This window comes from Equus quagga, chromosome 2, assembly GCF_021613505.1.
Source record: "Equus quagga isolate Etosha38 chromosome 2, UCLA_HA_Equagga_1.0, whole genome shotgun sequence".
Classification (NCBI taxonomy): Eukaryota; Metazoa; Chordata; class Mammalia; order Perissodactyla; family Equidae; genus Equus; species Equus quagga.
Window position 1 is genome coordinate 64,986,615 of NC_060268.1, and position 27,238 is coordinate 65,013,852.

The following is a 27,238-nucleotide window of genomic DNA, read 5'->3' on the forward strand; positions in this document are numbered from 1 at the left end:
CTGCCCTTCCCACACATGAGTTCTCTACTCCCATGGCCCCCTACAGCTACCTCTGGAGTAGAACTGGTTGGATCTTGCTGTAATTGTCTCTCCCAGACTGTGAGGGCAGGAGGGTCGTCTAATTTGTCTCAGTCCTTGGATTGAAGGAAAAACACAAGGTCTCCAGCTGAGGATCCCTCTAACTCCTGGCTCTTCCCTCCCAGACTTTTTCAGAGGTGGGTGCCCCCAACATCCCAAAAGGACCATCAAAGCTGAGAGGCCTCCATCACTCAGGCCCCATCTGCCTGGGGTCCACCAAGGACTCACCTTTCTATGGCTGGTCAGTGAGAGTAGATCAGTAAGGCCGGTTGGCATCTTTGGGCCTCTTTAGCTGGACCTTGAGCCTCTTCATGCCAATTTGAAAGCCATTCATGGCCTGAATAGCTGTCTGGGCACTGGTTGGATTGTCAAAGCTAACAAACCCTAGGGGGTGTGGGCAGAGAGGTTAGCTGGGAACTCTGCCTGGCACAGCCTCCTTTCTGTCTGATCAGCCCCCTCTTCTCTCTGCCCCCTCGGGCCAGTTCCATCAAACATATACCCCTCCACCCTCCACTGTTTGCACACACACATGCACACACGGGCAAGTGGCCTGAGTTTCCTACAGGGATGATTCTTAGAAGGAAAGGAAGGGGGCTGGCCCAGTGGCATAGTGATTAAGTTCACGTGCTCTGCTTCGGCAGCCCAGGGTTCATGGGTTTGGACCCCAGGCGCAGATCATCAAGCACTACACATCAAGCCACACTGTGGCGGCATCCCATATAAAATAGGGGAAGACTGGCACAGATGTTAGCTCAGCAACAATCTTCCTCTCACACACGCACAAATTAAAAAAAGAAGGAAAGGAGGCGATTCTGAGTGTGTGTGTGGGGGGGGGGGAGGGCAGGCAGTGTGTTGGCTGAAGTGTTTCCCTGTCCTTCCCAGGCATGGGTTGACTCTGGCTGCCTCTACTGCTCCCATTCTGGTCCTCTGAACTGCAGTTGGAGTTGGAGGGGATCCCTGGTCCCAGACCCAGACTCCTCCTGTCCAGGCTAGACTCTAAAGCTTGACCTGGTGGAACATCTTCTAGACACCTGACTTTCCCAGGTGAACCTGAAATAGACTTGTTCCTGGTCTAGGCGTCGCGCCGTCACTGGTCTGCCATGCTGCTTAATGCCATACGGTCAGTTTCTAGGAATCACTGACTTATGGAGGGATAATCTTAGGGTCTGTAGGGGATCTCAAAGTTAGGAGTGGGAGAGGCCCACAGATGGGGCTCAGCTCACCAAAACACTTGCTCTGGTTGGTGGCTCGATCCACAAAGACTTTGGCAGAGACAACAGCTCCAAAGGGTAGGAATGTCTGTATGAGTTCTGCATCACCGAACTCCTGAGGCAGGTGATAGATGAAGAGGTTACAGCCTTCGGGGCCTGCAGGAACAGCAGCAGGCTGGTTCAGGGGAGGGACTCTGAGTCCAGCCCCACCAGGCCCTGATCTCCAGGCCCCTGTCCCTCACCTTCTCTTTGCTGCTGGGGCAGGGCTGAAGGCTGCTGGGGGAAAGCTGTGCTCACGGGGGCATAGGCCGACGGATAGGCTGCTGGAGACAGAGGTGGGAGTGGGCAGCGATCCCCAGGAGCCATCTCCCATCTGCCTAACCACCTTTGACCAATTCAGACTAGTCCACGGTAACCCCCACCCCTAGAGAAGTCGTTCTGGGCCCAGGGGTCGGGGGATGGGAGAGTCGACTCCTCAGAACAGAGCCTAAACCCCCCACGAATCTCCCTATTCCTTTCTGGGGCCCTTCAACCTCCCCCCAGGCCGCGGAGCGCCAAGTGAAACCTGCGTAGTGGTGCATCCCAGCGTAGGCCTGCTGCAGGGGGTCAGCCACGCCGGGACTCTGGGCTGGGGAGAGAGGGGCGTGAGGCCCACGGTGAAGGTGGTCAGGTGGGCAGGGTCGGTGAGAGGCTCAGGGAGTGTGGGAGGTGGAGGGAGCCTGTGAGAAGCAGCAGGCAACGAGGAGTCCCTTCCCAGGGAGGCCGGTTCCCCCTCCCCCACGCTCCCCACTCCATTTCAGGGAGATTTCGGCGGAGCTGGGGGCCCACCTGGGTAAGGGGAGAGCCCATTACTGTAGAGAGTGTCGGAGCCCGGCTGTCCGTTGGTCTGGGGGGTCAGGGGGCCGAATCCATTGACCCCGATGGGCGCCGGAAGACCAGGAAGCGTGCCCGGGCCGCCGCCGGGCGGGGAGCTAGCTGCTGGCGGCGGAGGAGGTCGGAGAGTCAGGCCGCAACCCCGCGCCGCCCCCTCCCACCGCGGCCCCCTCCCCTGCCCGCAGTACCTGCCGCGGGCAACAGCGGCGCGGCCACCAGGCTGAAGGCCGCCACGTGCTGCATCTGTGCCGCCACTGCGGCCACCGGGCCTAGGCCCGGGCCCTGCGCCGCCGCCAGCAGGGCCGCCTGGTGCTGCAGGATCTTTAAGAGGGAAGAAGGACGGATGTGGAGGGCCCAGCGGCGGGCAGCTGCCCTAGCTCCGACCCTGGCCCGGCACCCCGCCCGCCTACCCGCCCGCGCCCGCCGGGGCCCGGGCACCTACCGCCGTGGTGTAGGCTCCGCAGGCCCCGAGCGGCAGCGGCGCCGGGTGGAAGGCGCCCAGCTGGCCCGCCATCTGCTGCATCCGCCGCAGCGCGCGCTCCCGGTCTGTGTCCGCCAGCTTGACCACGAGGCTGGACGACGCACCCTGGATTGGGCAGGGGACGCCGCGGTGAGTGGTCCAGGCCCCAGCCCTGGCCCTGGGCAGAGCGCCTTGCCCATCAAGCCTTTTCCTGGAGCACCGATTGCATTTGGGGAGGAGGAGCCCGTCCCCACCCCCACTGGCTTCACCCTTGGCCCCCGGCGCCCGCCCTCACCGCCATGGTCCGGCTGCCGTGCAGACTCTGGATGGCCGCCTGAGCTTCCCCCTGACTCCCAAACTTCACAAAGGCACAGCCTGGGGCAGGATAGAGGGATTGGGTGGCTCAGGCCACAGGGGCCAAAGGGTCATGAGGCCCAGAATGAGACAGGGTCACCAGGAAACCCAGGGTCAGCTCATGTCACCTTTACTGGTGCCATCAGGGCTCCGCAAGACGGTGCACTCCTCGATATGGCCGAAGGGCTGGAACAGGCGTCTGACGTCCTCCTCACCTTGCTGCTTCCCCAGCATCCCCACAAACAGCTTTCGGTCCTCTGGGGATAAATCCAGGAGTGACCTGGGGACCCTAAGTCCTCTTGGTCTCCAGAGTACGAGGAGGAGCTCAGGAAGGTAACTCACCATCATCTAGCTCTGGGAAGAGTGTAGGGAGTGAGAGGGTCCTGGGGCTACAAAGCTGGGTTTCTCTGAGGGGCAGGATGAGTATAGAAAGATCCAGAGGAAAGGAACTCAACCCAGATTTCCATCAGGAAAACCTGGGTCCTGGAAAAACCCAGAGAGACTCATTGCTGCTCTTGTGAAAAGTGATTGAGTCCATATCTCTGGTTGTCTAGAGCCCTATATGCATCTTTTATATGTTTGACCTTTCTGTTCTAAGAATCTGGGAAAGGCTATTTTGGACTGTTTCAGCCCTATTAAGGGGAGGAGGGGGCAGTTTCCTTAGAGAAGGCCTTTGTATTCAGACTGGGTTTGGAGAAGAGAAGTACACCATTGCCAGTCAGCCTGATGGCAGTGGCTAGAATCAATGCCCCTTCTTGCTCAAATCAGGGATGGTTCTGGATCAAAAAACAGTGAAGAAAACAGTTGTCTTATCGTACTGCCTCATCCCCAGACAGCAAGCACTAGAATGATGAATCCCCACACCTAGCACAAACTGAACCTGGGTGTCTCTCCCAAAGGCCTAAAGAGGGCAGAAAGCTTGGGTTCCTGAGCCTTCAACATTAGCGTTTTCCCCACTACACTTGCTGAACCCCTGACCCCTTTTCTTAACTCCTACCTCCACTACCTCATTCACTCACTGAGCTTCCAGGACCCTCCCTGAGCCTTGCTGCCTCCTTTCTGACTTTCCCTGTTCTCCTGCCTTGATCCCTCTCCACCTGTTCATGCTGTGGGAGAACAAGTTCTGCCTGTAGACCAGAACAAGTCTGGCCCCTACTTGTGTCCACTCTTCCTCAGGCAGCAGCAAAGATGCCAGGAAAGGGGCTGAGAGCTAGGCCTGTGTCCCTTGGAGAAAGCTGGAGAGCTGTGGTGGAAACCAGGGCTTAGCTGCACATCTGGCAAGTCAGACCTCAGGAGCACTATTCAGAGCCTGGGAAATAAAGAAGGGCCCAACCTACAGGGCCTGCTGTCAGAGCCCTGCTCCTTTCTGCACCAAGATAAGTCTCTGAATTCAGGATGGGGCTTCATCCTGGTGATACAAGTTGGGAAAGAAGGAGTGGGTGAAAATCTGGCTTTAGGCTTCATCTTCAAGATCCCGGAGCCCAAGAATACCCATCTCAAACTCCTTTACTCCTTGACAAGCTTGGCTAGGCCATTGGGTGTCCTTGGATCCTGAGTGCAAGGGAGACAAGGCTGGTGAGAGTCATAGACTGAAGCCTGGGTGACAGTGAAAAGGAAGAACAGACTGACCAAAGTTAGCAGTGGAGGAAATCTCCAGCAAGGCTAGGCGCATGTCCGTATTTCACCTGCATAGTGTGGGGTTCAGACTAGGCTGCCCTGGGTACCCTGAGGTATCTATCTGTCAAGGCTGTGTCTGTGTGGAGGCTGGAGGCTGTGGTTTATATGGGACAGGCAGAGTGTGTTTCAGCAGAATCATGCCCTCTGTCCATAGGATTCCTGCCCAACAATCCTGAGGGGGAAAGGATGGATAATGTACTTGTGGCTGGAATTCTAGAGGAGGTACTGATCGTCTGTGGTGAGAGTGCAATCTGGTGAATGTGCTTCATTTCTAGGAGTGTTAGCAACAGAACAGTGCCCTTGGAACGGGTCATTGGTTTCCTAACCTTTTTTAAAAGCTTTGGAATTCATTGTTCTAATAAAAATATTAGGATGAAGCTAAAAATATAACAGAAAAGCAGGGCTGCTCTGACTGAAGGCAGGAAAGTGGGGAGGCAGGGTGCTGGAGTTCCTCCTGCTTCATCTTCTTCTAGTACCCCCTAGAGGGGCTCCAAGGAAAGTCCTTTGAAAACCACTGACCTAAAAGACAGAGAATAGAGTTCCTGATGGTATATGAAGAAGGATCTGAGATCATCCTGTTCAGGACCCCGAGATCATGAATCTCTTGACCAGCTTGATGTTAGTAGCTTTGCCTTGACATTGGAGGACAGGCCCCATTTGGTCAAGGAATGAAACCCCAGAAGACTGTGTCATTGTTCTGAGCTATGACACTAAAATATGCTCATGTGGCTGCAGAAGGCCCAAGAAGGGCTGGACAAGATCCCGGGGCCTCCAGAGTCCTGAAGGTTAAAGGGGGCTTCATGATTCCCTAATTTATAGTGCAGCTGTGTCATTGAGTAGGGTCTGAAAGATGGTGATGGCACCTAGGTAAGATGTCATGCCCCAAGGACCAGAATCCAGGTAGCCCTACGTAGGAAGAGAGATATCAAGGCTGAGATGGAGCCCCAGGCCAGGAGAAACGTTTGTACGGACAGTGGTGTGATCCTTTGTCTGCTCTTTCTCTCGTTGCTCTTTTCTGCTGATGGTTGTCGGTTCAAGCTCATGTCACAGACCACGAAATTCTATGATTCTTCTTTTCCAGTGAGAGTCTCCTGAGTTAAGAATTTCCATTTCCATAACAGGGCACTAACCCTGTGGTTCTGGACCGTATGAAATTTGAAATTGAAATGAGGCAGAGCTATAGGCTGGGCTCTATGCCACCTATTTCACAGGTATCACCCTGAATCCTGGTATCCTCTTTGCCTTATGGTGTTTGACAGGAGGATGGTCTGGGTTACAGTGACCATAAGCCTCAGGTGATCTCAAAATGGTGGGATAAGTTTCTTGAGAGACCTAGTCAAAGACAAGTACAGGCTAGACCCCTGAAAGTAGCCCCTAAATCCATGGCCCTGAAGATTCTGAGGGCTGATCAATGCCCCCAGAGAGAGATGATGATGGTAATTCGATTTCCTCTAGATCAAACTCTGCCATTTGGTAGAAAGAGGACTCTGTAAGAGGTAGCTCAGAAATACCTGAATAAAAGCATCCCATGGGTTGTTGGTGGGTCCCTAGAAAGATGGAATATCAATTAGAGAGGCTTAACCTTCCCAAAGTGGAAGGAATTGGAAGGTAGTATCAGTGTGGAGTTGAGACGTAGTTGGAGAGATACACAGTTGAATGGTATAACTGCATTTTCCTGATGGCAACGAATGTGTACTCCTTGTTCTTCTACCAAATGCTTTTTGAACCCAAACCAAGTTGTTTGGGCCCAAGAGGCCCATGTCCATGAAGCTGCAGTGCACAGCTGGTCATATAGGTCAGAGATTCTTTTTTTTTGAAGAAGAAGATTAGCCCTGAGCTAACTTCTGTGTTCAATCCTCCTCTTTTTGCTGAGGAAGACTGGCCCTGAGCTAACATCCGTGCCCATCTTCCTCTACTTTCTATGTGGGACGCCTGCCACAGCATGGCTTGCCAAGTGGTGGCATGTCCGCACCAGGGATCTGAACTGGCAAAACCCAGGCTGCTGAAGCAGAATGTGCGCACTTAACCGCTGTGCCACCGGGCCAGGCCCCGGTCAGGGATTCTAATGCAGCAAATGATGGGGTTGAGAGACCAGAGCCAGAGTCAGTCCACTCCATCTTCTTCAGTATTGGCACCAAGAAGCTATTCAAGAAGGGAGGTTCTGCTACAAGTTGGCCCAAAGGAATTCCTGAGGTGTCCAAGTTTCTGGCGTCTAGGCCCCTCACACCTACTCACCTCCATTTTGGTGGGATGTCATGATTGTAGGGACAGTGTAGGGGCTTTGGGGTTTCAGGATTGGGGTGCCAACAACCAAACACATCTAAAAATGCCAATCCACCTTTCAGTCCAAATACCAACCCAGAAGGTCCTGCTGGTGGCAGCATTTTGAGCAAAGCATCTCTCCCCTGATGTTCTTGGTGATGACTGCAGCATAAGGAGCCAAGGAAGATTAGGAACGAAAGTGAAGGAAATATCCTGGCAGAGTCTCGTGGCCAGATCTGATGAGCATCAAGAAGGGCTTTAATTCCACAAAAAACTGTTAGAACTAATAAACAAATTCAGCAAAGTTGCAGAATACAAAATCAATAACAAAAAATCAGTTGTGTTTCTATCCACTAGCAATGAACAATCTGAAAAGGAAATTGAGAAAATAATTCCACTTAGAATAGCATCAAAAAGAATAAAATACTTAGGAATGAACTTAACGAAGGAGGCAAAAGATTTGTACCCTGAAAACTGCAAAACATTGCTGAAATCAAAGAAATTAAATTGTGTCTACAAATAAGTGGAAGACATCTGTGTTCATGCATTGAAAGACTTAATATTGTTAGATGTTAATACTATTCAAAGTGACCTACAGATTTAATGCAAGTCCTATAAAGGTCCTAATGACATTTTTTCCAGAAAAAGAAAAGTCCATTCTAAAATGGAATCTCAAGAGACCCTGAATAGCCAAAACAATCTCGAAAAAGAAGAAAGTTGGGAGTCTCACACTTCCTGATTTCAAAACTTATTACAAAACTACAGTAATCAAACAGTGTGGTACTGGCATAAAGACAGACATACAGACCAGTAGAGTAGAATAGAGAGCCCAGAAATAAGTCCTCATATATGTGGCCAAATGATTTTCAACAAGAGTACCAATCTTTTCAACAACTGGTGCTGAGAAAACTGGATATCTATATGCAAAAGGATGAAGTTGGACCCTTACCTTACACCATATACAAAAATTAACTGAAAATGGATCAAAGACCTAACCATAAGTGCTAAAACTATAAAATTCTTAGAAGAAAACACAGGGAAACCTTCATGACTTTGCATTTGGCAATGATTTCTTGGCTATGACACCAAAAGTACAGGCAACAAAAGAAAAATAGATAAATTGGACTACATCAAAATTAAAAACTTCTGTGCATCAAAGGACACAATCAGAGTGAAAAGGGAATCTACAGAATGGGAGAAAATATTTGCAAATCCTATATCTGAAAAGGGATTAATATCCAGAATATATAAAGAGCTCCTACAACTCAACAACAACAAAAACCAAATAATCCAATTAAAAAATAAGCAAAGGAGCTGAATAGACATTTCTCCAAAGAAAATATACAAATGGCCAATAAGCATACGAAAAGATGCTCAACAGCACTAATCATTAAGAAAGTGCAAATCAAAACAACAATGAGATATCACCTCACACTCATTAGGATGACTGCTATATATATTTTTAAAAAATAAAATAAAAACTGTTGGCAAGGATGTGGAGATATTGGAACCCTTGTGCACTCTTGGTGGGAATGTAAAATGGTACAGCTACTATGGAAAAAAGTTTGGAGGTTCCTCAAAAAATTAAAAATAGAACTACCATATTACCCAGCAATACCAGTTCTGGGTATATATCCAAAAGAATTGAAAGCAGAGTCTTGAAGAGATATTTGTACACTCATGTTCACAATAGCATTATCCACGATAGTCAAAAGGTAGAAGTCGATCAACCAATGAATGGGGAAACATACAATGGAATATTATTTAGCCTTTAAAAGGAAGGACATTTTGACACATGCTACAACATGGATGAACTTTGAGGACATTATGCTAAGTGAAATAAGCCAGTCACAAAAAGACAAATACTGTACGATTTTACTTATATGAGGTATCTAGAATAGTGAAACTCATAGAAACAGAAAGTAGAACGGTGGTTACCAGGGGCTAGAGGGGGAGGGAAATGAGAGTTGTTATTTACTGAGCACAGGGTTTGGGCTTTGTTAGATGAAAAAGTTCTGGAGGTTGGTTGCACAACAATTTGAATATACTTACTACTGAACTGTGCACTTAAAAATGGTAAAGATGGTAAAGTTTATATTATGTCTATTTTACCACAATTAAAAAAAGAAGGGCTTTAAGGAGGGCTAAAAAGTAGGGATTTATACCAAGGAAATAACAGAGACTCTACCGTCCTTTCATCCTGATCCAGGAGATCCAGGAGGCGAGTAAGAAAGGAAGGCCACGCCTGGGCTTCCAGGTCCCCTTGAGAAGAACTCAGCCTTCAGAGATGCATCTTCCTTCTGTGCAGTCTGTACACCTGTATCTGAAGGGCTTGTCAGAAGTTCAGCCATGGCCATGGCCTAAAAGTGTTACAACAATCAGATTTGGGTGATCCGTTCTGAGTCAAGCTGAAGGAAAGCCTCTCTCTTCACCTTCGGAGGTAGAATGCATTTAAGGAAGTAAAACATTAACTTGAGTAAAGTCTTAAGCAGTACTGTGAAACTTATCTAGTCAGGTCTTAGTTGGAAAAATACTTTTTAGAATTAAATAAGTATAAGGATCAAAGACAGACATGAGTGTCAATTGACTGGTAGAACAGTTGTTGCTAAAATCTATATCTGATTTAGGTCAGAGAATACATCTCAGTACTATCCAATTCTAAAAATTATAGCTCAAAATTTAACTTTAAGTCAAAGATTAGTTGTTAAACACTGAATAAAATAGAATCAAATAAAAAAATTGGAGAAGATGGCTCACCTAGTTAGATAGTAATATCTGTTTATTACTCAAAATTCAGGCTGATGTTTAACCAAACCCTTGCAAATTCAGGTGGAAATCACTTAAATAATTATAAGATGGTGACAGAAGGGTTGATGTGATAACAGATAATTGGCTTTTGAGTTAAACCAAATCTCAAGATTAAAAAAGAGATGCTTCACTCAGAGAATGTTTAAAATTTTAAAGTTAAAAAAAACTAAAGTGAAAAGAGTGTATGGATTGATAGTTAACCTATTTCTGTACCTTAGCCATCTTGGGTACATAAATATTTGCTAAGTAAAAAAATACAGCCAAGTTGGGGAATGGAACAAGCAGAGTAATCACCATTGTCATTTATGAATGTATTGATTTTATGTTATGAAATTTGAAAGAGAGGAAAGAATATACAGGAGTTCAACGATTTTGAAGATTTTTGCCTTAGGAGTAAAAAACACTTTTCCTATAAAGTTGGTACTTACAGTTTAACTTATATTTAATGCTTCCATAATAGAGACAATGTAAGTTAAGAAAAATCAACCACAGTCTCCATGCTGAGCAGCAAATAAAATAGACTGATTTAATTACCATTGTCTGAGGGATTTGGAGATCTCTAGCTCTGGCTTCATATAATTTGAGGTTAACATTTTGAAATACATGAACCTTAAATTTTTATCCAGGCAAAGATTTTAATGTTTACGTTCAAATAAATCCAAATGCTGAGGGAAAGGTTTTTGGCACTAGGTATGTTTAATGTAGAAATGGGTGCCGTTAGTATATTAGGAGATAATTTCATTTTGGAAAATTAGATTCATTTTCCTTTAAGAGTATACTGCTCAATGCCACAGGATATAAAATATAGGCATGGAGCATGGAGTATATGAATAGTGTGGAACTTACCTGCAGAATTTATGGGAACTGGCTGGGATATATCAAAAGGCTGGTATAATATAGTCAATGAAGACCTGAAGACTTGAATGCCTGTCTGGCACTCTGTGAAAAGTGCCACCAAGGCTGCAGGGGATGGCTGTGGAAGAAGAGGAGCCCAGCAGCTTCTATCAGGCAGATCCTGTTGTGCTGCTACTATTATTGCATTGTAGGCATTAAATGTGCAAATGTTATCAGTAACTCCTAAAGGTAATACAACATATAGTATGTTTAACATATTGGTTATTCCAACCAAAAACCTCATGTCTGTTGATTAAAAATAAGAATACTACTACTCTGTTTCATTGGCATCAAAATTCAAAGGACAGAATGTAAAGTAACTGCTTTTGTCAAAAAGTTCCTGTGTGCACAACAGAATACTCCTTTATGGCAGATGGTCTTTGTGCAAAAGAAGCACACCTGATAGGCGTGGTTAGGCTCTCAGAGTGTTGGTCCACTTAAAAAAATGGAATTCGTTGCCAACATTTAATACAATTAAAATGTAAATGTTCCTTTAAATCATGACAGTCTCACCCATTTAGGGTTGCTGACCTGGCTCCTGTAGCATTGAAGTGGTGATCCCTGTTTTATGGGAATAAAAATCTAACAATTCCTTTTAGAAGAAAATGGCAGAATTTTGGACAGTTATATTTGCCTGGATACCCCTCAGATTATGTCTGCATTGATACCAGTACCCTTATCAGATGTAGAAATCATTATTAATCAATTGTAAACTAAGGGATTTAATTTCAAGAATAATAAAAAAAAATATGCAGGCTCATAGGCTTAAATATATCAGGACAGGTGTGACCATTAACTCTGAAAGTTCATAGAATGTTTGGGGTCACACAGATAAGACTTGAGTGGGATAAGCTATCCCACCTTGGTGTTAAATGCTACATTTCAAAAGCAAAATCCAATACCATTTTTAAAAGTTAAGTTTCTAGAGCATTAGCTTGTGTTAAAATTCAGGAGAGAGCTGAACTCACTTTAGAAGAGATATATGACAACATTGAAGGAAAGGGACACATTTTGATTAGTAACAACATTATCTAACAGAGATCAGTTGGTAGTAAAATACTTATAAATTGTAGACCCAACTGTTCTGCAGGATTTAGTACATAGGCCTCCGCTCTCCGGAATATGTGGCAGGGAACATTTGGTGACTCTGAGTGGGAGCAGGGAAGAATTGAGAGATCTGGTCAACCAAACCTGTGACAAGGATTATCCATGGATGCATTTGGAGACTATGCTTACTAAGAGCCATCGCTTATCAAGAAAATCTATGTAACACCTAACTACTAAAATTATGATTTCTACTGCCACGTAGACCTCTTTTCAGCTAGAATTGCTTTTCCTGCTCTCTTGAGCCTTCCCTGAATCTGAACAGGTGTAAAGGTGGGATGCCACATGTACAGAATTTGTCAATGACATGACACCTGAAAAACTTGTACAAAATGCGGAAGTGAAATGCAAAAACTCAGGCTGATGCTACTGCTTAGGGCCCAGAGAGGCAGGACACAGGGACCAGGCCAAGCAGAAGCATTATCGGCATGGAGGCCTCTTTTGTGCAGCTGCCCTCAGCCTGACAAGATGTGTTGGACTCCAAGCAGCAGAAGTAGTGCCCTCAGCAATGTGGACTTAGTCCCTGAACCAGACTCCAAGTTGCGTCATGTTCTTCTGAGCTCTGTACATGCTGTTCCCACTGCTTGAAACACTTGCTCCTTTACTCCTCCTTTATTTGACAACTGCTTGTTTATCCTTGAGATCTCAGCTTAAATATCACTACCTCTGGGAGCCCACCTTAATCTCTCTTAGGTGCCCCTTATTTTGTCCCCCCACTGCCCCCCCCCCCCCAGGACTTGGAAAGCACTGATTACACTGAATTATAACCTTGTTTACTTGTCTATATTCCCTCATGGCTCCAGAGCTGGATGAGGCCAGGTGCCAGGTCTGCCTTGCTCACATCTGTATTCCTAATGTGGAGTAATTTAATCAGAAGATGTTGGTTGGATGGTCGAATAAACTACAGCCCAACCTGTTTGCTTCTTAGCTCACTCAAGTATTCTCAGCTGGCCTCTCAGCTGTGGGACTATTTAGTGTTTGTGGGCAGGGCTTACAAGATGGCCAACAATGGCCTTGATGCCTAACAGAGTTTTCCAAGAAGCAGAAATTCTTGGGAGAAGTGAACCAGAGGTTTGGTATGCAGCCTGGAACTTCTCAAAAACCTGCCTGGAAAGAATGAGATGGGAAAGGAGGATGTGCGTGTGGAGGGGAGGGAGGAAGCTTAGAAATATCTCTTCAAGACAAAGTAGGGATGATCACATCTTGACCAGAAATCAAGAATTAGAGACCAGAGGTTGGAGAATTTGAAAGGATGAAGGAAGGATTTCTTGTAGGAAAGAACTCCACAGTGGATCATGAAGCTACCAGAGCCCCTTGTAGGTATGAACACTGAGTATAAAGTCTGAGAGGGTGTGCAGAATTAGTAGGAGTTAATAAATGTCTGTCAATTGGCTTCCATTCTCTCCTTGATCTTGGGCAGCCTCTTTTGCCTAACAAAGCCACGGCTGATCTTGGGTAAGGCAGGGAGAGAGTCTTATCCAAGGGAGAGAGTCAGCAGACACCAGGGAGGGCTATAGGCAGATATCCTGGAATTATATAAGAACCAAGGGTGAGAAAGACACCAAGAACTGACATCAAAAGCTAACATTGCTTTTCCAGCATGGAAGCTAGCCAGATTGCATATGGTTGTTAAAAAGCACAAGCTCTTTAGCCCTCCTGTTCTTAAGGAGCATTGATCTTTCTGCAATAGGAAACAGTGCAGCTAAAAACTTTGAAGATTTTCCATGGTCCTCAGCATAGAGTCAAATTCCTTAATATGGCCTACAAAGTCTGTCTTACCAGCCTCATCTTTTACCATGAGTAACCAGGCAATTGCAATGAAGGAATGAGTGGCCCCAATCCAGAGTGGACTGGGTTATCTGTAAGCAGAAGAATCTGGAAAAGGAGAATAAAACTCCAGCCTGGCTCTTCAAAGAAACCTGGAAGTTCCACCTGGAAAAACAAGAATGACCTCTCTCCAGGGACAAGGTGGCAAGAGCTCCCTTCCTCTATCTCCAGCATCTTCTTAGGCCCTGTCTGCCTCTTCTGAAACTAGGGAACCCAGGACCCCGTCCCTCCTCAGTCTGAGCTGGGAAGGCCCAGCGTTTCTGGTGCCAAGCACTTGTCCCCCTGACCCAGGGAGACTCTAGTAATAAACCACAGCTACGACTGACTCCAGGACTGAGTCCACCATGCCCTACGTGGATAGTACCCTGAGGTTTGTCAAAACAGGGAAGTTACCTCCTCGGCCCTCACTGGCAGCCGGCTTCACTTGGATCGGACGATTCATCTGAAAGACATTGGACCAACACACCTAGTCAGCATGTCTGCCTGGCCCTAGGGCCCTGGCTTCTCCACCTCTGGACTTCTCAGGATCTAAGCCCTGGCCCCTTTGAACTCTGTACTCCATCACTCTCACACTGGGACTATAGATTTTCTGCAAGCTTCTTTCCTTAAACCCAGGTATTTAGAGGGTGCTGAAACCTGAAGGGTTGGGTGATAGGAAGCTCAGTGGCAAGCAGAGAATGAAGTATGGTGGCTAAAGAGATTCTCCTGCTTTGGGCTCTGGGCATGGACCATGTGAGGTCTGTCCCTCTGGCTCCTGGACTTCCTTAAAGGCTTTGGGTGAGAGGAATTGGGTGGTAGGGTGGAATTGATACTGAAGATTTGTGTTTTGTGTCTAAAACTGAGAATATGATTCTATGTGTCATTTAGATTAAACAATCTGGGAATCAGATTTAGTGCTGTCTGCCTCCAACTCTGCCATTTAATGGTTGTATGACTTCAAGTAAGCCACCCTCTCTCAGATTCAACTCGTCAAATGGAGAAAACCTTCCCCAAGCTTCCATGATATCATAGTTTCTACACTCACCCCCTCAGTCCTCTCCCTGGGTCCCCCTTCTCCTGAGGATGCTGGAGTTCTCCAGGGCACCATCCTCGGCTCTGTTCATCTCACTCTTTCCATCCTTCCTGGATAGTCTTATCCACACCCACAGCCTCAGCTTCTGTCCCCACAGTGATGACTCAGAACTCTGTGTCACCAGCTGACACCTCCCTCCTGAGCTGCAGACCCGTGTGCCCAGCTGCTTGCTGGACATCTCAACTAGAAAGTCCCACTGGCACCTTCCACTCGATACACCCCAACCAGAGCTCATCTTTTTGCTCAAACTTTATCCTTCCAGTCATCCAAGCTATAAACCTGGAAAGTAGCTTGACTTCCCCCTCAATCCCCCCCCCCACCACCAACAAATTTCACCTTCTAATTCAGGGGTTCCCTGATCAGACATAGATAAGAATCACCGGGAACCATATCAGACTCTCAAGTTGGGGGATTGTATAATTTGTAAAAGCTCCTAGGTGATTTTGATATACACCCCACACATCCCCATCCCCCACCAACCTGAGAGGATTCATGATTGAATCCCCATCTCACCTTCCTCTCATGGGTGTTGTGGGGATCACATGAGATAATGGGGATGCAAAAGGTCTTTGTAAACTGCCAAAAGCTGGGTGCGTAGGATGTGAGGAATTATTGTTGGGGGGCAGACAGCTGAGCGCCGGGAGGAAAGAACAGCAGCCTTCCTCTTCATGGAGGAAGGGGTACTGATGCTCATCTGGCCTGAGAAGGTGATGATCTGACCCCCTCCCCTCAGGAAATACACTGCTTCTGCACCAATCAGGGGCCACTCCATCCCCTACCAATATGCTCGTTGCCGAGACAACAGGCAGCTTCCTGTTACCATAGCCACAAGTGCTACCCGGTAACCATGGTAACGCCCTGGCAGTCACAGTTGAGCAATTTCCTTTGGATCAAATTTGGGGGTGGGGGAGTGGAGAAGGTTTATTTAAAATAAAAAAAAAAAGGAAAGGAAAACAGGCCAAGCCTGAACCAGCGCAATCCCCCTCCCGCCCAGGACTCAGATTCTTCTATGCTCTGACACACCCACTCGCTGGTGGTGGAGCACCTGCAGTGTACCAGGCTGTGGGTGGGGGCCAAGACACCAACAGGACTCAGGCTGCAGTCTAGAGGGGATGACAGATCAATCCAAGCAGATTAGGGCAAGCTGGACAGGTCTGGACTGGCCTGGACCAGGGACCATGAGGCAGGACCCATCCCTGGGCATGGCCACCTGTGATTGTGGAGGAGAGACCAAGAGATAGAGCCATGGAGAGCAGAGACACAGGGAGAGATGAAGAAACACAGGAAGACAGAAATGATGAGAGAGTAAGAGAGAGACCTAGAAAGGAGCAAGGAAAGAGAAATACTGGTGGAGATGGGAAGGAAACGAGGGGATATGGGATTAGGAAGGGGATTCAAGAAAGGTAGGGAGGAGTGTGGCAGGGAAGAAAGAGAGAGGGGTAGAAGTCTGGGGTGGGGGGCAGTGAGGGTGAGCAAGACCATCATTATTTTATTAGTTTTTAAATAGATCCTGAGAATTTTTCTCTGGAGCCTAGACACACGAGCACATGTGACAGCAGTGGTTTCCATGGCAGCTGCCTCCCTGGCTGGGTTCCTGGGGAGATAGAGCTCATCAGTGCTCTGAGGGATGCCCCTTTGCCCCCTCCCACACACTCTTCGATGGACAGTGGGCATTAGGTGGTAGGTATACATCCCGCATGGACCAGGCAGAGTCTAGGTCTCGGAAGCTAGGCTCCTAGGCTTTCTACCACTTGGGCATGTTGCTAGCATTTCATGAACTCTGTGAAGACCCTGGGCTGGGCCCTTCAGGGGAGACAGCGATGACCCTGGGGACCCTGTCCTCAAAGGCTCACAGAGGGAAGATAATGCCACCATTTCCTGAGAGCCCACTATTCACCAGACCCTTCCTGGGGCACTTTACATACATTGTCTCTAAATTCCTTCCAACATCTCTGCAAGGTAATTGTCCCCATAGTATGGATGAGAAAGCTGAGGCTGAAGGAAGTAAACCACTTGTCCAAGATCACATGGTGAGTAAGTGATTGAGCTGTAATATGCCCCCAGGTCTGTCTGAAGCTGAAGTCCATGATTTGTGCATTGTGCTGCTCAACTCTGTTCTTAAGACATGAACACAAATAATGAGGCACAGAGGGACCAGGGACTTAGGAGAAATGCAAGGTGAAATGCTTGGAGAGAGGCTGACTCAGGAAAAGTTTCATGGAGGAGGCAGAGTTTGACCTGGGCCTTGTGGAACTAGGGTCATCGGGCCACGTGGAGATCATGGGAGAGGTAGGGCTGGAGGCTGAATACTCCAAATGACTGGGGTATGGAGAGGGAGCTGCAAGTCTGAAGGAGCAAGGATTCTTCCACTGGACACCTGGAACAGAGGTAGCCAGGGCAGAGCAAATTGCTTCTGAGTCAGAGAGTCATGGATTTAAATTCTGGTTCCAGCAATGGCAACTTCTCTAAGATCTCTGAGCCTCAGTATCCACATTAGCAAAAGGGTGAATCATGATCCTAACTTGCAGAGTTGTAGTGAAAATGACAAAGGCTAGATGTTAGTAGGTGTACCAGATGTAATAATTTTTTTAATGGAAGGAAGTGAAACTGAAAGATGGGCAGGGACCAGATCAAGGCAGATTGTGAAAACCACGACAAAGAATTTTGACTTTGTTGTATTTCCAGGGCAACAAGGATCCAGGGAAGGATATTAATTAGGGGAATAATCCAGTTCTTTTTGTCTTATGAAGGATCCCATGAGCTGTCACCACGCAGAGAAATGACTGGAAAGGGAAAGATTAGAGGCAGGAAGATCAGTGATACAGGTAAGGGGTGAGGTGGACCTGGACCAGGGCAGAAGGAAATGGACAGATTCAAGAGATGTTTAAGAAGAATTTACTAGACTAAAATTCTGTTGGATGTGGGGTCTGAGGGAGAGGAGGGAATGCAGGCTGACTCTCAGGGTTACGGCTTAGAGGTTGGGGAAGTTGGCAGTTTGGGAGTTTGGAGGTGCAGGGAAGTCCCAGGGGGAGGAGCCCAAGAGGATGAAGACAGAATTGGGGAGAATAGTGCTTCTCACGGCTCTTGGCCTTCAGTCCCTACTGGGAAGCGGTTAGGGAGGACATCCAGGATTTAGGCATGCTCTGTGTGGCTGGAGGAAAAAAGAGAGCTGCCCACAAGAACTGCCTGGGCAACACTCCCCTGCCTTGTTTCTGCCACAGCCAGGGGAGGGACGTGGGAGTGGGGTGAGCTAACTATAGTTCCCCTTTGAGGAAAATAAGGCATCACCTCCTTGCCAAGAACTTGTCATGGGACTTCAGGTGAGCTCTTGCCCTTGGCTGAGCACCTATTCCCTTGAGATTTTCCCTGGTGTAGTCGAGGCCCATGTCTGCTTCAGGGCCCAGCCCTTGAGGGGAAATCAAGGGAGAGAGTGTCAGAAAGAGGTGAGAATGACATACTCCAGGCAACGGAGTGGGGAAGGTTGGAGGCAGCACAGACACACATGAGGCCCTGGTCCTTCTGCCCCCATGAACAGAAGTGAAGGCAAGACCATAACCCTTCTCCCTCCTTGACTTGCCTAAAATTCCTGCCTTGGGTTCAGCATTATGCTCTTCAGACTCTTCGGTCCTGATTCCAATTAGTTCCTTCACTCAGCACTCATGCCCTCAGCCCCTTTCCCCAACCATGGGAAGACTGTTTATCAGAACCTCCCCCAGAAAAGGACCACTGGTGGGTCTAAGAGAGGTGTCATGGACGAAAGCAAGCGTGGATCAGAGAAAAAGCAAACTTCACCATTTTCAGCACTTTGTTCTACCTTACCCTCCTCCTCTAATTCAATCCACTACCAAATCCCATTGATTCTAGAATGTGTATGGATATCCTAAATAGCTCTCAAGCCCATCCTCTCCTCCCCATCCCTGCCCTATCCCAGCTTCAAGGCAGCAGCATCATCACCTGTGCTCAAGCAACAGTGTCCTAAATAGTCATCTGCCCTCAATGTTACTTCCTCTCCAACCCAACCTTCACACTGTTGCCAGAGCGATCTTTTAAAACCAGTCCCTCACTCTTTCCTGCTGAAAAGCTACCCACAGCTGTCCATTGCAAGCCTCCCAATAAAGCCCAAGATCAGCCAAAACTTGTAAGTGCTGTCTACCCTGCTGCCCACAGGCATAATACTCTCCATTCACGTGGAAACTTAGCTGTTTTTGCTAGACACTTTCCCTGCCATTTCTCACACTGTGCCCACAATTCCAGAAGTGGCTTTTGTCTTCTAGATTTCTAGACCCTCAAACATGGTGAAATATGATTATGATTCAGCTCAGATAGCATCTCCTCTGCAAAGCATCTCCTCCCTCCTCACTTGTGATGCCTCTTTTCCATGCCCAGAGGTCAACCCCATGAGATGCAAGGAGTTTTTTTCTGGGCTGGAAGCTCCTTGAGGGCAAAGGCTCCAACTCCTTCACTGGGCAGCTGCTAGCACATATAGTGCCTTCATGTGAGTTACAAAAACACACTCCCCCAACCTTGCAGATGAATTAGGGAAAAAATGTGTCCCTTCCCTGGGCTGACACAGCTCTGTGATAATGTTCACAGCTTGGTCAATCAAGCATGGCTGGATTTTAGCCCACATATGCCCCCCTTTTTTCTTTTGGTGATGAAGATTGGCCCTGAGCTAACATCTGTTGCTAATATTCCTCTTTTTGCTTGAGGAAGATTGTCACTGAACTAACATCTGTGCCAATATTCCTCTATTTTGTATGTGGGACGCTGCCACAGCATGATTTGATGAGCAGTGTGTAGGTCAGCATCCAGGATCCAAACCTGTGAACCCCGGGCCGCCAAAGCAGAGCGTGCCAGACTCAGCCACTACACCACCAGCTGCCCTCCCCAACATTTTCCCTTTTTACTCAAGCTGTTTTGTGCAGGGCACAAGCTGCAAAAGCAAATGTACTCAATTATGTCTGTCTCCTTCACAGTGTTTGAAAGAATGGATTCCCAAGGGAAGGGGGGGTCATGAGCAGGAAGGGAGAGAGACAAGTAGGAGGGCACCTTCTGAATCCCAGAAGGTGGGGCTGAGGTTGAACCTCACCTTCTTCAGGTGGATTTTGGAATCTAAAGTGAGGCTGAAATAAGTAGCTCCAGCTTCATAGGGAAGAAGCTACAGATGAGATGGACCACTGAGGTTTTAAGGAAGTCCTGAGAAGGGAGCCAAGCTTTGCTAGGTGACAGAAATTAGCAGGGGGCAGGTGGAGGGGACCTAAGAGGGAGTCCAGTCCAGCAGATATCATGAAATTTCCCCTTTGGATCCAGGCTTTCTCTTTGAGGTTGACCCAACCTTTCCTGGTCCCACAGTGACAGTTCTGACTGTTTCCAATAGGAGCCCAGATTGAAGTCTTGTCCCTGCTTGTCTGGCAGATTGCAGCTGTGCCCAGGACCCAGTGCCCACAGAGAGCTGGGCATCCTCCTCCCTCCATGCTGGTGGGCGTAAGGCCAGGTGACTAAACCTGCTGCTGGCCGTGGCAGGCTCAGAGGAAAGACTGATGGCACGGACATTGCTGGGGATGGCCAACAGAGCCATCGATTTTCGTTTAGGAGAATAATTAAATATTAATTTTCACTTTGTTAATCTGGGGAGGGTGATAGAGCCAATCCTGGCAGTACCAGAGGAAGCCAGGCCACGTTGGAAGCCTGCAGATGAAATAGTTGGAGGCAGCAGATGTACCCAGTCACCATCCCCTCCAGAACCTTACATCTCTGTCTGCCACCACTTTGGCTCAGGTAACAGTGCAGTGGGTAAGTGAATGAGTTCTGGAGCCAGACTACTTAGGCTCAAAGCCCAGATCTTTCCTTTAGCAGCTACATGAACTAGGGCAAGTCACTTCTTTTCTATGACTCAGTTTCCTCATCTGTAAAATGGGAATGCCAATAACAACACCTTCTCCATAGGGGATTAAATGACTTCGAACATGTAAAGTGCTAGGAACACTGTCTGGGATCAACAAATGTTCATTATTATTATTTTTCTTTTTTCCCCCAGAAATTATCCCAGTATTCTAGGGCTTCACAGCTCTTATCTTATGTGCCCTCAGCCTCATAGAGTCCCCCATGTCCCCGTTATCTTGTGGAGCCCTGTGGCTGGTTGAGGAAGGATTTTGTTCTCCCGAAGTTCATCCTAATTTTTTCAGTGCCTTGCATTTGCTTTTAGAATAAAGTCCAAAGCCCCCAGCCTGGAATCCAAAGTTTCCTCTTCAACCACTGTCCTCTGTGGATCTTCTTTCCAGCCTGCCCATGCCCACATGGGCCTTCCGCCACACTCCCATCCCCATTTCACACCCATCCTGTTCCTTCTGTCTCTGCACCTTTACCATGCTGTTTCCCACATGGAATGTTACAGTTAATCTCATTGATTCTCAATTCTAGCAGCAGAAGTCATTTACTCCCATAGTTGGATGAATAATGACTTCTACTCCTCCTCCTACTAATCCTGCTGTTACTATTACTACTACTACTACTACCACCAGCTAACTCACCAGCTAAGTATTGAGTGCTTACTCTCTGCCAAGAACTGTGCTCAGCACTTTACACGACTTAGTTCATTTAATTATTACAACAACCCTGTGAGTTCCATTTTACAAATGAGGAGGTTTAGGCTTAGAGAGGTAAAGATTTGCCCAAGGTCACAGAGTGAGTGAGTAGTAGGGTCTAGACCCAAACCCAGGTCTGTCTGACCCCACAGCTTGCACACAGAAGGTTGGTAAGGGTGATAAGCTGGTGTTACTTGACACTGAGTCTTCAAGAGTAAGGCTTGAGTTGCTTCAATTACTGGGATTGGTTCTAGGATCTGACACCCCATTGCTGTACAGCTCCAATTCAGAGAAATGATTCCTTTATACTGATCTGAAATTAGTGTGTCTGTTCTTTATACCCACTGCTCCTGACTCTGCCCTCTGGGGCCGTCCATAAAAAGCCAAATCCCTCTTCAGACTCTGAAGGTAGTTACCTCCCTCCCACCCCCCGCCAACAGTAATATTTATTGCGATCTTACTCTGTGCCAAGCACTTGCTAAGCCTCAGTTTATCCTCACAATAGTCCAGTGAGCTAAGTGTTAGTATAACCCACTCCTAATAGATGAGGAAATTGAAACTCAAGGGTCTAAGAAATGTATCTGGAGACACAGAACTTCTAAATGGCAGAGCTGGGACTCAAATCCAGTCTATGAGACTTGAAAACTAGTATTCTTAATTATTATATTATGATGCCTCTCTATTAAAGCCCCCACCAAACCCTATCTTCTCAAGCTAAATATCTTCCCATTTCTTCAAACTGTCATCCCATGATATATTTTATGTCCCCATCCCATCTCGGTCTCTTTCTGGTAGGCTAATGACCCTCTTAAATCTGAGACCTAGAACTGGATATAATCCCAGGTTTGGCCTGCGCAGGCATTTGAATAGTGCTCTTGTTCTGGACACATCTCTCCTCCGACAAGAGAAAATGAGGCTTTATAGTATGACTTGCTCTTGGTGAACCCATGCTAGTTCCTAACAATCACTACTTTCCTCCTGCCATATAATCAGTAAATCCCACTTTGCCTTTTTTCCAGTGAGTTGCCATTAGCCAAGGCCATATCAGGTGTTACTGATACATAATGGCCTAGCTGCTCATAGAATCAGGTCTCTCTTAACTTTAGCTAAGTATTTGGGGTATGGAGGGAAGGCAATCTTGGTGAGCCAAGGTCCCTCCAAAAACCATTACAGGAAGAGGACCAGAGGGAAGTGCCATCAAGGACCCTAGGGCTGGTGAAAATGGGATACCAGCCCAGCAGAGCCTCTACACCATGTATCTACATACATGCTCACACCAGTGACAAACACCTGAAGCCATGATTTTAGCTGAGGTGGACAAATCCCAGCATAGCCCACAACACTGATACATGTCCTAAAAGATAGGGTGGAACACTTGGCCCCAAGGTCTTGACTCCATTTTATTGAACCAGAAGACTATTCAAAGAACTTGTAACAGTTCAGGGAATAGGTAAGCCCACTCCTAGAAAGATGACTCTGCTTCTAGTTTCTGGTCCCAACCCAGCCCCTACATGCTGCTTTGGCATGCACATAGGGCATGTCCCCAGCCTGAGGTGCTTCCCACCCCCCAGCCCTGTTGGACTTACCCCTGGCAGGGTCTTCTGCTCGTGCAGTGCACTCTGAGCCTTGAGAGCAGAGTCCCGGGCGCAGTAGGTGAGGAAGGCACAGCCTGGGGAGGAAGAGGCTGGCTCAGGGGGTTTCCTGAAACCCCCAAATACTTTTTCTTGGGAGACCCCATTAAGTTGACAAACTCAAGGCCACTCTCCTCTAAACAAGGACACTGCTTCTGAGATGCCTTCTCTGCCTCCCACCTTCTCTGAAGAGAGGGGTTTCATATGCCTGTTTCCCAGGCTCTGGCTCCCTCTCATTTGCTCCTGGCCTCTTGCCTAGGGAACATGTGTACTCATACCCAGTCACATGCTCATACAATCCTGCAGATCCCTGCCCCACTCCAGCCATAAGTCCTGTTGGGGTTAAACCTCCCTAAGCGGCTTTGCCTTCGGCTTTAACCTCCCTTCATTTTTGGATGCATACTCACTGTCTCTCAGAATCAGCCTAAATTCCTTCTCAACTCAGTTTCAGATGGGAGGAGGCAGAAAATGAGGAAGAGGGATGGGAGCCAAGCCCAGGACCCCACAACTCCTTCCTAACACCTCCTTCCTCCAAATTTGAAGCTGAGGAATGGACTAATCTGAGGCTTGGAAGGTGGGACTGGTTTATGGGCTTCCTGTAAGTGGGAGTTTCCAGCGACCTCCAATCCTATCCAAGGAGCTTGATCTGTCAGCTCTCCCAGGGCTTCAAGATAGGGCCTTTTTAAGGGTTATTGTGCTCCAAATCTGACTTCTCTAAAAGAGCAAGTAGATACAGGGCCAAGAAGGAGTCTGGGTTGAGCCAAAGGGTCAGTCCTATCCCTCTTTGTTTAGCCTCAGAACCTGTAGCCTGCTAGGAAGCACTGGGGCAGGGATCTCTTCCTTTCCAACAGTCATTAAGCAATAACTCATTCAGAAAATATTTATTGAATACTTACTTATCATTGTGAGCATGAGGACAAAGTGGCAAGGAGACAGACACATCCCTGCCCTCATGGGGATTATGTAAAAGATTATGAGGGGCACAGAATTGAGTCCCAAGTGTTGAGGAATGTCTCAAAGAAGTCCTCAATAACAAATAGGGGTTAATCAGGTGACAAGAAGGGCGGTTATTATTTCAGGCAGAGGGAATAGCACATCTGAAGACCGAGTCAAGAATTTGGCATGTTGGGGAAATGATTGGAAAGCTAGTATGGTTGGAGATTGGTGAATTGGCACAGAGTGGCCAGTGAGATGTGCAGGGATCAGGTCATTTATAACCTTGTACGCCTCAGTCTGGATTTTGAACTTTTTCCTAAGAGCAGTGGAGAGCCTCTAAAGGGTTTTAAGCATGGTTGTGACATAAGATCTGTGTTTTCAAAAAGAGCCTTCTGAGTGTAGGAAGGAGAAAGACCGAAAGACGAGAAAGTGGATGTGGGAAGTTATTAGGAGCTTGGTGCAGTTTTCCACTTAGACCTCAGCAGACTAGAAAGGCAAATGGGAAGATTTTCTCTCATATCTCCTATGTGGCTGCCCTGTTAAAGTGGGTGGATATCTGTCACTCATTGAGTTAAAGAGAACTTAGAGAACTCCTGGGACAAACTCTTTTCATACCAATAGGGAAACTGAAGCCCAGAGAGTGTGTCAGTGGCAGGATAGGGTTTTGAATCTCCTAACTCCTAAGTTGAGCTTGTTTTCAAAGTACTGTGGCTGCCTCCCTTGGTAGCCAGCCATCAAAAGGAAAATGAATCAGTCTGGCTTTTGGACATCACTGTTGCTGGGGAGAAGGTGGGGAAGATGTTGACTTGGAGACCCTCCCCAATCATCTTGCAAGGCAACCCTGCCTTAGAGAGTTGTGGGTTGTTTTGGGGATAAATCACCAAACACCTGATTCCACTTACATCTCTGCTTTATCTTCTGCCACCAAGCCTTATCATCTGACGTCAGAACTGGGCAGGGCTGGGGACTTGTCTGAAAGGCTCAAGGGTGCTGTTGCTGCCTAAAGGAGCCCTATGTGGACTTCCTGGGCTAGGGGGTGGAAGAATGGAGGATGGAAGGCAGAGAAGCATGGCTTGAGAGAAAGATGAATGAAAAAACAGAAATAATTGGAGCTAAATGGAGAGAGAGAAAGAAAGGATGAGAGAACATTTCAGAGCTTCTGATAGTTTTCAAGTGGGAAGAGTGAGAATTAAAGGTAGTCTATACACTTCCCTTATTGTACGGATGTCCCAGAAAGATTAGCTTGTGCTTACATACTGAAATAAATGTCTAGAAAATAGGAGAATAAGTTGATATGGGGTGGATGAACAGCTGGGCAGCTGGACTGCATTAGAAAGAATCTGAACGGTATAGTCTTGTCCCTCCGTGCCCCCTTTAAAATAACCCCACCCCAAAGGGTGGAAAATTCAATGCTACCTAGCTGGTCCTGGACCTTCTATGCGTATTCTCCTGAAGTCCCTATATTAGTGTACCTGGGAACACTCCAAGGCCTCTCACTTTAAAAGAAGTGGCAGCCTGATTCTAGCTCTCAGCCCTTGGGAAAGTACCGTTAGCTGTTACTCAGGGCCCACCACTTCTCTCCTAGAAAGATCATGGAGGATAGTTGGTGGGCTCCCCCTACCCCAAATCCTGAGACTGCAGCATGGTGAAGCTGGAGAGAGATAAAAGTGTTTGTCCTCAACTCATTTCCTTTCCATACCCATGTGTGACATGTGACTCTGGCTCTCTCACTCCAGCCCAGCCTGGACAGACTTTTCTGCATGTAAACAAGCCTCCTCCCTCTCTCTACAGGAAGAAAGGGGTGTGGCTGGACAGGACTGTGGTGCCTCTATCTCTGTAGCAAGGACAGAGAGAAGACCCCTTTCTGCCTCTTCAACCTGACCCACCCTGAGGCTCTGGTCCCAGGACCAGCCTGTGAGGGAGGGAAAGCAGGAGGAGATAAAGAGGATTGGGGAGAGGCAAAGATGAGGCACAGGAGTGGGAAGATTAGAGAATGAAAGTGTGAGTCCAGCTGAAAGGAAACCTGAGATGATGGGCACAAGGTGGTAGGAGTTCCCAGCTGAGGTCAGGGTTCTGGACTCAAATCAGAAGATGCAGAGTGTTGGGATTCTGGGGGCGGGGGGAGAGGGGTAGGAGAGACTGGGGTTACTGTTAAACATGACAGTGGAATTTGGAGCTGAGAGCTTCCTGGGAGGGGAACTGGATTTTGTGAGTCAGCCAGGCCTAGGTTCTGAACAAGGGCAGAGTTTGGGTTTGTGGGGTTTTAGGTTGGCAGTGTAAGAGTCAAAAGAAGGCCCTGGGGGTTGGCTGGGCTTGGAGGCCAGAAGAGGGGTGCAAGACAAAGATATGTGTGTGAGTGGTTAGGCCTGAGTAGGGTGGCATCAGATGTGGGGATTTGGAAATGACTGGCTCCAGGGTTTGGGAGATTGAGGGTATTAGAGATCTAGAAGGTGGATAAGTTTCAAAAAATTCCAGGATTTGGGATGTCTGATGGGAGGGATGGAGGGTCCAACTGAAAGGCGGGGACTGTTGAGATGTGAAAGGTGAAGGGTAGGGAGTTGGAGGTTGGAGTGGAGAACACATTAGGGGACCAGAGTGATGATCAGAGGAAGATGTCAGACAGAAAATTCTGGGTTGAGGGCTCTGCGATCTGGGGAGGAGTCTGGGCTGAAGTGGGGTTGGTATTAGACTGGTGTTAGACTAGCTCTAGGTAGGGCTAAGGTTGGGGCTGCGGTTGAGGCTAGGATTTGGGCCGGGCCGCCCTCTAATCGGATTGGGGCTAGGCTGGGCTGGGCTGGGCTGGGCTGGGCTGACCCCGCGCACCTTTGTGGAGGCCGGTGAGCCGGTCCTTCAGCACCGTCAGCTCGTAGATGCGGCCGAACTCCTCGAAAAGCGGCTTGAGGTCCTGCTCGTCCAAGCCCCGCGGGATCTGCCCCACGAAGAGCTTGATGGCGTCGTGGTCCTTCATGGGCACGGCAGGACCTGGGTTTAGCCCGCTCATGCCGACGCCGCTGTCCGCGGTGCTGAAACCCAGGCGCGGGCCGGGGCCGGCGGGCGGCGCAGACCCTCCGGGCGCCGCGGCCATACCCCCGCCCGGTCCGCCCTCCCGCCGGTCCCACCGGTCCCGCCTGTCCCACCGTCCCCTCCCTGGACCGGTGGCGAGGGCCAGCGGGGAGGGGGCGGGGCCCAGGCGGCGAGGGCGGGGGGGCTGCTCAGGGGGCGGGGTCCGGGTGGAGGGGCGTAGAGGGGGTGGGGCGGGCGGGAAAGGGGCGGGGCCGGGGGCGGGGCAGGCCCGGGCCGAGGCGGCGGGACGCTGGGGTCTAGCTTGAGGTCCCCGCGCGGCGCTCTCTGGGCTCCCGCCCGAGCTCTCCCGGAGCCGAGCCCCGAGCCCCAACCCCCGTGCTTGATGACGTCAGGGAGCTGGCCGCCGAGTCTACGCAAATGATTTGCATAATAAGGAAGCAGCG

At 48.3% G+C, this 27,238-nt stretch overlaps 1 protein-coding gene across 1 annotated transcript; it reads right to left on the minus strand.

The window, feature by feature from the left end:
- Positions 1–334: 334 nt before the first annotated feature.
- Positions 335–26,856, minus strand: LOC124235567 (CUGBP Elav-like family member 6). Its single transcript, XM_046653770.1, has 12 exons — positions 26,595–26,856; positions 22,791–22,873; positions 13,942–13,990; positions 3,105–3,233; positions 2,918–2,997; positions 2,605–2,748; positions 2,351–2,483; positions 2,118–2,267; positions 1,855–1,917; positions 1,532–1,612; positions 1,302–1,445; positions 335–462 (listed from the first exon to the last, which is right to left on the minus strand). The coding sequence occupies exons 1-12, from the start codon at positions 26,854–26,856 to the stop codon at positions 335–337; spliced, it is 1,446 nt and encodes a 481-aa protein (XP_046509726.1).
- Positions 26,857–27,238: the final 382 nt, after the last annotated feature.